Source organism: Mus caroli, unplaced genomic scaffold, assembly GCF_978045245.1.
Source record: "Mus caroli unplaced genomic scaffold, Mus_caroli_1 scaffold_22, whole genome shotgun sequence".
NCBI classification, from domain to species: Eukaryota; Metazoa; Chordata; class Mammalia; order Rodentia; family Muridae; genus Mus; species Mus caroli.
The window spans coordinates 3,295,414-3,305,265 of NW_028227277.1; the positions used below are offsets into that span (position 1 = coordinate 3,295,414).

A 9,852-nucleotide genomic window follows, 5' to 3' on the forward strand; every position below is an offset into this window, starting at 1 on the left:
AATAAATGCATGCACCACCATGGCTGGCTTATGAACTTCTTATTTTGATAAAATTGACTTTAGAAGCACACACCTGTTTAGCATAGACTTCTTCACCTACTCAGGAGTTCTCTTAAGAAGAGCCTTGGTCCAGCATTCTCTCCCACCCCACACCCATTGCCCTTTAGGAGCTCATATTTATGACAGAGGCAACAGCATTGTTTCTGGTTTAAACAGGCAAGATCTTCAAACCCAGACAATGGGCAAGTATGATAACTGAACAAAGAATGATAGTCACAAGACAGTGGACCAGGGTTGCTGTGGCCTACTACACCAGTTCTACAGCCATTTAGAAGACAATACCTATGAAGAGGCTGAGCATGACATCCCTCAAAAAGAAGAGGAGGAAGATGCCTTCATCCCAGGCCCTGAGGAATATTGTCAGCTGTAGAATTTCTCACAGTTGGAAGGAAGGTAATGAACCTGTCACCCATTGGAAGGCCATTGTTCTAGGTCAACTGCCAACAAACCCTTCTCTTTATTTGGTGAAGTATGATGGTATTGACAGCTTCTATGGACAGGAGTTCCACAGCGATGAGATGATTTTAAATCTTAAGGTCTTGCCTCACAAAGTAGTATTTCTTCAGATAAGGGATGCCCAACTTGCCAGAACCCTGGTTGGCAGAGTGGTGCAACAGAAATTTGAGGGAAAGCATAGCTCTGAGGAAAACTGGAATGAGATGGTGCTAGCCCAGGTGCCAGTCATGAAGGACTGGTTTTACAGTAGCTACAAGAAGGATCCAGTCCTCTACATTTATCAGCTCCTGGATGACTACAAAGAAGGTAACCTTAACATCATTCCAGAGACTCCTAATGCTGAGGTGACATCACATGATAACAGTGGCTTCTTAATAGGTAACTGGGTGCAGTACACCAGAGACAATAGTTTCAAAAACATTGGAAATGTTGTTTACCAAATTCTAACCAATCCTTCTCTGTACTTTATCAAGTTTCATGGTGATCTCCAGATCTATGTCTATAATCTGGTGTCAAAGATTCCTTAAGTTGAAATTTCACATAGGTACAGGCACATAAGCTTATAGAATTGGGAAAAAAAATTTTGTTTTCCTTTGTTGGCTACTTAATGGTCTTTGACAACCCCAGTATGTTTGCCAATAAAATTTGTTTTGCTCTAAAATTTAAAATGTGTGACATGACATACTGAGAGTGAAGACTTTGGTGGAAGAGATGGGCTATGGTGGAGGAAACATCAAAGAAAGAAGAAAGTTTCAATTCAGGCTGTGAACAGTACATACATCTAATATCAAACATGCTACAATGAATAGGACTCAATATCTCTGCTCTGTGTGGAGGACAGGAATTGGAGATAGGATGGGGAGGAGCAGGGATTGCAGCAAAAGCAGGATGTTTATTAAGTAGGGGAGAAGGACATAACATATAGAATCTCTTGTATGATGTCTGAGGAAGTAACAAAGTTGGCCAAAGTGTGACACAGGAAAAGAATTTGGCCTTGGAAGATAAGGAGAAACCCATAAAATGATCCAAAGAGACTCAGAAATCAGAGAAAATCAAGTTTCATTTGAATAATGAAATCTAGTGAAACTTGTCTCTCTTTTAAAGATTTTTATCTTTTCTTATATGTGTGAGGGTAGGACATGTGCTTGTGAGTACAGGTGACCACAGAGATATGAGTTGTTGGGTGCCCTGGAGCTGCCATTAATGGTGATTGTGAGCCATTGGATATGAATTCAAGAAACCAAATCCAGTCTTCTTGCAGTGCTAAAGTGCTTGATACCACTGAGTTATCTCTCTAATCCATAAATATATCTTTTTTAAGAAATACATTATTCACATGCAGAAAAGAAACCACGATGAAGGTAAGAAAGATCAAATTGATAGTGACCTTTAAAAAGAATAATGGACACAGAAAGGAGTAGAGGACACTGAGGGATAAATAAATTCAAAGAATGAGTTCTCACAAAATGAAGCAGGATACCCAGGAAGAATAGAAAGTTTATGGAAATAGTCAAACTTGGGCCATATCCACATTGGCTTCTTTGGTTTCTTAACAAATAGCCAGACAATCATTACAGAAGAATGTGGTCTTGTGTGTGTGTGTGTGTGTGTGTGTGTGTGTGTGTGTGTGTGTGTGTGTTTGTTTCTTAGAGTACATTTTACCAGATTAAAAAGAATATATATATGAGTCTCACTAGAGCATCATAAACACCATGATTTTTTATGATCATTCAAATAAGTAATTCAGAAAATAAAATGAATATGCTGTGAGATAATTTCAGGTGTTGAATAGATCATGTCTTCCTTCCCTGAGCACTCTTTGCCTCTGATGAATCCTGTGATCTTTTGGAGGTCAGTGATGAGTGCCCCAGCTGACCATCAAAAAGCTCCCACACTGGTCTGTTCCAACTGGTTCTGCACAAAACATGTGACTCTCTACATATCTATGTGCTACTTCAACCTGTCTATCCCCTTGAAATTCCAGTCTTTTACTTGTTTGTGACCTCCTTCTCAGAAAACATAGAAGGTGTATTGAATGCATTTGTGCTGACATCTTTCCTATGCTGTTTGTCATGGGTTTCAAATGCTATGAGGTTGCCCACTTGGTAGGTCACTTCTCCTGAGGAGCCCCTGAGCTTCATGGGTGTCTGCCTTGGCCACATCTGCACTCTAAGAGTGTCTCTTTGAGGGAGGCTTATCATGTACTCATTCATTGCTGTTTTTCTCTCTTGAATAAGTTTGTATGCTGCATGACTAGAAAATACTCTCTATTGTTGATTAATTTTGATATCTGGGAGAGTTTCTGTACTAGCTGGTTGTCTTAGTTAGGGTTTCATTCATTTGAAAAGCCACCATGACCAAGGCCGCTCATAAGGGACAACATTTCATGAGGGCTTTTCAACATTTCATTACATGTTCAGAGGTTCAATCCACCACCATCAAGGCAGGGAACATGGCAGTGTCTTGTCAGGCATGGTGGTGGAGTGGAAACTGACAGTTATGCATATTGGTCCAATTGCAGCCAGGAGAAACGATCTTTTTTGCATGCAGCAAGGAGGAGGGTCTCTTCCACTCTGGACAAACATTAAAGACCCAGAATGATATGCTTTCTTCTCCAATGACAAACCCACTCCAACAAGTCCACACCTCCTCATAGGCCAACTACATTCAGACTGCCACACTGGTTTCATAGCAACTTGACAAGATCTAAAGTCTTTAAAGAGGAGGAGCCTCAATTGAGAAAATCCTCCTTAAGATCTAACTCCCAAGAATTTACTTAACTGGTGGGAGACTGCCCAGTCCATTGTGCATGGTGAAATCCTTGTACTGGTAGTCCTGGGCTCTTTAGGAAAGCAAGACTCCAAGAGCAAGTCAATAAGCATCACAACTCCATAGCCTATGCATGAGATCCTGGCTCCAGGATCCTGTGTTGTTTCAGGTTCTGTCCCAACTTCTTTGGTGATAAACAACAATGTGGAAGTATAAACTGAATAAAACCTTTTCTGCGTAGTTTCCTCTATGGACTTGGTGTATCCTTACAACAATAGAAACAGTAAGTGGGACAGATTCTTACAGAAGCATAATGTACCACTGTCACTTATCCTATAACCACACATAATCATGTGTAGACATTTTATTTTAATTTAAAGGTAAGATGTACTCATGTACCTATCAGAGAGGTAATTGTTCTAGTTTGCTTCTTTCTCACCATAAATACTACAATCAAAAATAACTTGGGAATAAAAGGGTTAGTTGCTTATAGGTTACAGACTATCTCCCAGGAAGCCAAAAAAAGGAACTTGAAGTGATAACAGGAAACACTGTTTATTGGCTTGACCCTGTCTTCATCACTGTTCTATTGCTGTGAAGTGACACCATGTTTAAGACTACTATTAGAAAATAAAGCATTTCATTGGAAGATGGGATACAGTGTCAGAACTTTGGTCAATCATCATGGCAGGGAGCACAGAACGGAAGCAATAGAGAACTATTTATCCTTAGGCAGGCTTACAGAGAGAGAGAGAGAGAGAGACAGAAAGAGAGAGAGAGACAGAGAGACAGAGAGACAGAGAGAGACAGAGAGACAGAGAGAGAGAGACAGAGAGAGAGAGAGAGAGAGAGAGAGACAGAGAGAGAGAGACAGAGACAGAGACAGAGACAGAGACAGAGACAGAGACAGAGACAGAGAGATTTTGCCATTAATATGGGTTCTTGAAAACTCAAAGCCGGGCTTTGTTGACATATCCACTTCCTCCCTCTAAAACCACAAATTGTCTTATTCATTCTAGTACTTAAACTAACTGCCACTTCCCAGTGACCTAATATTCACATATATGAGTCTATAGGGGACATTCTTATTCACACTACTATCTTTCCTATGGCTTGCTCAGCTACTTTTTAAAAATACAGCCTAAAAGCCTCCCTTTTATACATGTAGACAACTTTTTCACCTGACTACTGATGAGCTTACCCACAGTGATGGTCCCTCCCATATCAATCATTAACCAAGAAAATGTCCCATAGACTTACCCAAAGACCAATAGAAAAGAGACAATTCTTCAATTGTTCTCTCTTCTCAGGGGACTCTAGATTGTCATGTTGGGGATAAATAAAGTCCTAGCACAGTAATGTTTATCTTACTCCATAACCCCCACAAATATAACTGAAATCTTCCTCTTCTGTCTCTGCATAGACCCACTTCCCTGCATGACAGAAGGGAAGGGTAACTACCTTCACCAGCAAGCATACTAAATAATAGGGGACAAGAAGCAAATATTTCCTATAGCCTCACAACCCCCACATTCTAGTGTGTGTTACTGGGGGCCACCCCAATCTGTCCAACTATGAATTTTACTTGATTTATTTCTCCAGAGTGAACAGAGTGTTATCCCTTCATGGTTATTTTGGTGTGTGATTCATCTATAATAAAACCCACTACTATGAAGAGCCACATCACAGGATATATGAAAAATACCAACTTAAATGCAAAACATCACAGTTTTCATCAGCTTTATTGACATATAATTTAAGTACTAAAAAATCCATTGATTTATTTATTTTTAAGTATGTAATTTAATGATTCTAAACACATTTCCCTCTTCCTTATTTCAATTTTCCCACTTTTTCTGCCACATTATATGATATTGAAATCTATTAACATAGTAGTGCATTTAATGGAAGATCCAGTGCAGGAAGCAGAAATGTTCTTGATTCTCTAAGACAACAGATACAGTGGCTGAATCTTCCAGGTACAAACACTTGGTAAAATTTGGTCTACTCTTAGCATGCAACTTCTAGAAAAAAGCTTAAAGAATTAAGGTGTGGTTCCTCTGGACATGACAGGACAGTGTCACTAATGAGTGACATTCATGTCAATCACTGTTTCAAAATACATAACATCATTAATGGAAGACAGGTCCATGCTCACATGAATATGAAAGGGGCATGAAGGAGCACAATTGATCAACTTATTGGCAGCCAGAAAGGATCAACACAGGAAGTAATCAAAGTAGTTCTTAATATACCTTGTCTGCACTGAATATATATAAACCACTTATATTGCCATTTCCTAAATAACAACTCCTTGTATAGCCGTTTCATTGCATTATGGTCAAAAGTAATCCAGCGATCATTTAAAATAAAGTTGGATCTGCGGAGATGTCCCAGGGGTAAACCAATTGAGTGGTCAAACATTCACCTGCAACACCAGTACTTATAATGTGTCAGGGCAGAGACAAGATGATGAATGTGGCTTCCTGAAAGCCAGCCTCACTCCTAGCTGAACAAGAAACCCTGTTAAAAGGGAATAAATTAGAAAGTGAAGGAGCAGAACACATTAAACCCATCCCTATACTCTGAACAAACCAGTACAGGTCTGTATGCATGCACACATAATATGATTAAAGTATCCAAGAGGTTACTTTGCATAGATTATATGCAACAGCAATGTCATTTTAGCCTAGGAACCTGAGGACTGTTATATCATTAGGGGTCCTGGAGCATAATCTCCAGATATAGAGGATGGGTATGTCTTCTTACTCTGAAAAGGAAACCTCAGTTAAGTGTGTGCATGTCAGTGACTCCAAACAGTTTTCCTCCTCTAGAATCCTATTTATAGCAGAGAACAGTTTGAAAATATGAAAACAAGGCTTTTTCAGGGGTTTAGGCTTGTATTAAAATCATATTTTTAACATTTTATTAAAGAGAAGGGAAAACTCCAGCTCCCAGTTTCAATGGAGTCAATCATGTTGGCTTCTGTTTTATCCCATTATGAGTAAGAATTAATTGCACATCACCACTTTCCATGCTTTGAATAAATCAGGATGATTAGTACAAATAAGTAATGCAAATGTGTTTAATAAAGTTGAAATGGGGCAGCACTAGGGTGCCTTTGGATTATGTGAGAGTGATGGCTGATTAGAAACTTGCTAGGCAAATAACCCTAACCTCTGGGAAATTACAAGTAATGATATAAAATATAGTACCAGATGGCATGGACACTTATTACTTGACTTAATTTTATTTTACATACTTTCATAGTTTGAAAAATTGTGGACTACAAAAGCTCAAATATTCAAATGTGTTAGTTTTCCAGGGGGGTGGGCTTTTTAGAAAGAATTAGGAGTTTTGTTTTTATTAAAGGAGATTGGTCACTGGTCCTCAAAATATCAAAAGCCCATCTCAGATACTTCTCTATACATGTGTGCCTTCCTGTAACCATGGTGTCTACCATAATGTCCTGAACTCCCCCTCTGAAACTGTAAGAGCACAATTTAATGTTTCCTCTTATAAGTTGGTTTGGCCATGATGTCTCTCACAGGAATAGAACAGTATCCAAGACATACACATTCCTGTTTATTTTGTTAATCATTCTGTACTTATTTCATTAAAGTTAACTTATGTCCATTGAATATTGAGAATAATTTTAAAGGGCCTGAACAAGTAGTGCCAATAGGAGTGGCAATGTTAGGAGGTGTGACATTGTTGGAGTAGGTAAGGCATTGCTAGTGTAGGTGTGGCATTGTTGAAGTGAGTGTGGCCTTGTTGAAGTAGGTGTGGCCTTGTTGGGGTCTGTGTGGACTTGTTGGAGAAAATATAACAGAGTTGTGTTGGGCTTTGAGGTCTGCTATGCTTAGTGTATCAAGGTATAAAACTCTCAGCTCCTTCTCCAGCACTGTGTCTTTCTGAATGCTTCTATATTTCCAGTAATGGCAATAATGGAGTAAACCTCTGAAACTAAGTTACAAAGTGTCCTAGAGTTACCATGACCCTGGTGAGTCTTCATGGCAATAAAACCCAAACTAATACACACACACAAACATTCAAAAATTTTTCATATTTTGAATATTCTTGGCCCAGGGAGTGGCACTACTGGGATATTATATCCTTGTTGTACTAAGTATGGATTTGTTGAAAGATATTTATCACAGTGGGCCTGGCACTTAAGGCCCTTTGCCTAACTGCCTGGATGCTAGTCATTTCCTAGCAGCCTTCAGATGAAGATGAAAAACTCTCATCTCCAAATGCACCATGCCTGCCTGGATCCTGTCATATTCCTGCCTTAATGATAATGGACTGAACTTCTGAACCTGTAAGCCAGCCCCAATTAAATGTTGCCCTTTTAAAACGTGCATTGGTCATTGTTTCTGTTTACAGCAATAAAATCCTAACACACACATGTTCTGTTACACCTAGACATACTTAGTTAAAGACACACACACACACACACACACACACACACACACACACACACACGGAAATACACACATACACACACACACAAAATATACACATATTAAAACACATACAGATGCACACACAAATCCTCATTTACAGGAATTTTATATTTACTGAGAACCCCTCCAATTTGATTGGTATGTCTGATAAAAGTGTTTGTGGAAAATGACTATTGCTCCTTGTTTTAGGAAATTCGTGGACAAAATCTTTAGACACTTCATTCCTGTTCAACTTTTAAAAATATCAAATAATAGATAGGGAGATAATGAGAACTAGTTTTAGATACCTCTTGTTGTCTGTGGGTAGCTTGTACTTCAAGTCTCAAGGGGAAATTAATTATAACAAGAAAGAAAATTCCCTGAATGCCCTTGGCAAGCTCATAATCCATTCCCCTTAATGAATGTAAACTTTGGAAATTAGAATTCCCAAGAAGATGAGACTTTTGAAAAGTCCTTACTCTCAGGTAGGCTTTGGTATTTATATTTCCCTGAAAAGGAACACCAATGGAAAAAGATAAAAGCTAGATAGCTTTGTTCACAAGTTGAATCAGAAACATTTCATAATATAGGGATTGACCCCATTTTTATAGGAAAAAAATATAATGTGGATTTTTGAAAGGAGACATCCTGAAATCAAGATATAACATTCAAAAATAACAACAACAACAATAACAACAACAACAACAACAAAGTAGATTTTCAATAAGAAGATCTTTTTTTTTTTTTTAAATAACTGTCCATTTAGGAACATAAAGGAAGGGCATTGTCCAGCTGGAACACATTATAGATAACTATAATCATTACCACTAAACATTTTAAAATAATATGAATTTTTAAAACTGGATTTGAATAAAATAAGAAATTTAAGCAGTCAGAAAAGGACAAATGTGTTCCAGAAAGAGACAGAGAGTGGAAGAACTCATTATTTATTTTTTTCAATAAATATCATTCTAAGTAATTGACAATGATAGTGTCATTTCTTTGGCCAGGCATGTACAAAATTTTTTTGAAATGAACTTGTATGGGAATGTGGAAAGCCATGCAGCAAGCAATCACTGTGGAGAGCCGTGTGCATGCCGCGAGCAATCACCATTATAAGATGGCACTGGCCTCCACTGTGACAAACTAGTAAACAAGCCTTGTGCACAAGTGCGAGAGTGAACCCACTCCTAGTCACTGCCCATTCTCGGGGTGTAATAGTGGTGTGATGAGCGAGCAACGAATCAAGAGCTGTCACGCCACATCAGGTGCTGAAACGTCATGGCTGAGTGCTATATAAGGGACTCCATTTTCTGGGGTCAGGATCTTCCTGAGAAGTAAGCAATAAAGCTTTGCCGCAGAAGATTCTGGTTGCCTGAGTGTGTTCTTGCCGGCAGGGACAAAAGCTCGGGATACGTGGCGCAGAAGACCCGGAGACTTTATACCATCACACTGGTGAAAGGAAGATCCCTCATTCGTGGGGCGGAACCAGAACTGTGGGACACTACAGCTCTGCAAGGTAAGTATAGTCTTGAAATTTCTCCAGAGTTAGATGCCCTTTTGATTGTTTGCACAGCGATTGCACTTTCCCTTTTGGTTTCGTTTTGCTTCCACCGCTGGAACTGCTGACTGGTTCCCAGTCGCAGTCAGGCTCGGACAGCACCTGGACAGTGCCTGGACAGCAATTAGTTTCAGTCACGGTCAGGACTGGATAGCGGCAGTATGGGAATTTCTCACTCTGTAGTAGTGGCGTTAAGGTCCGTCCTGAAGCAGTGTGGCCTAAAAATCGCCACTAAGAGTATAGAGGCATTTGTCAGGGAGGTAGACCGTGTGGCACCATGGTATGCTTGCTCAGGTTCATTAACTGTCACTTCTTGGGACAAACTGAAAGGAGATCTAGTTAGGGAACAGCAGAACGGCAAACTTAAAGCAGGGATCATGCCGTTATGGAAATTGGTGAGATCGTGCTTAAAGGATGAGGATTGTGAGCAGATGGTAGAAGCAGGGCAGAAGATTTTGGATGAAATTCAAGACAGTCTATCAGAGGAAGAGTGGGGAGAGAGATTGAAAGTTGGGACAAAACAAGGTGCACCGAAGAATTTAGGCCTTTCCACTGGCCTTG

At 39.4% G+C, this 9,852-nt stretch overlaps 1 protein-coding gene across 1 annotated transcript; it reads left to right on the forward strand.

Annotated features, from left to right (window-relative positions):
- Positions 1 to 248: 248 nt before the first annotated feature.
- LOC147000011 (Y-linked testis-specific protein 1-like) lies at positions 249 to 1,043 on the forward strand. The gene has a single exon (XM_085834364.1). It carries the CDS (start codon positions 345 to 347, stop codon positions 1,041 to 1,043), a length of 699 nt encoding a protein of 232 aa, XP_085690490.1. The 5' UTR covers positions 249 to 344.
- The last annotated feature ends 8,809 nt before the right edge of the window (positions 1,044 to 9,852 follow it).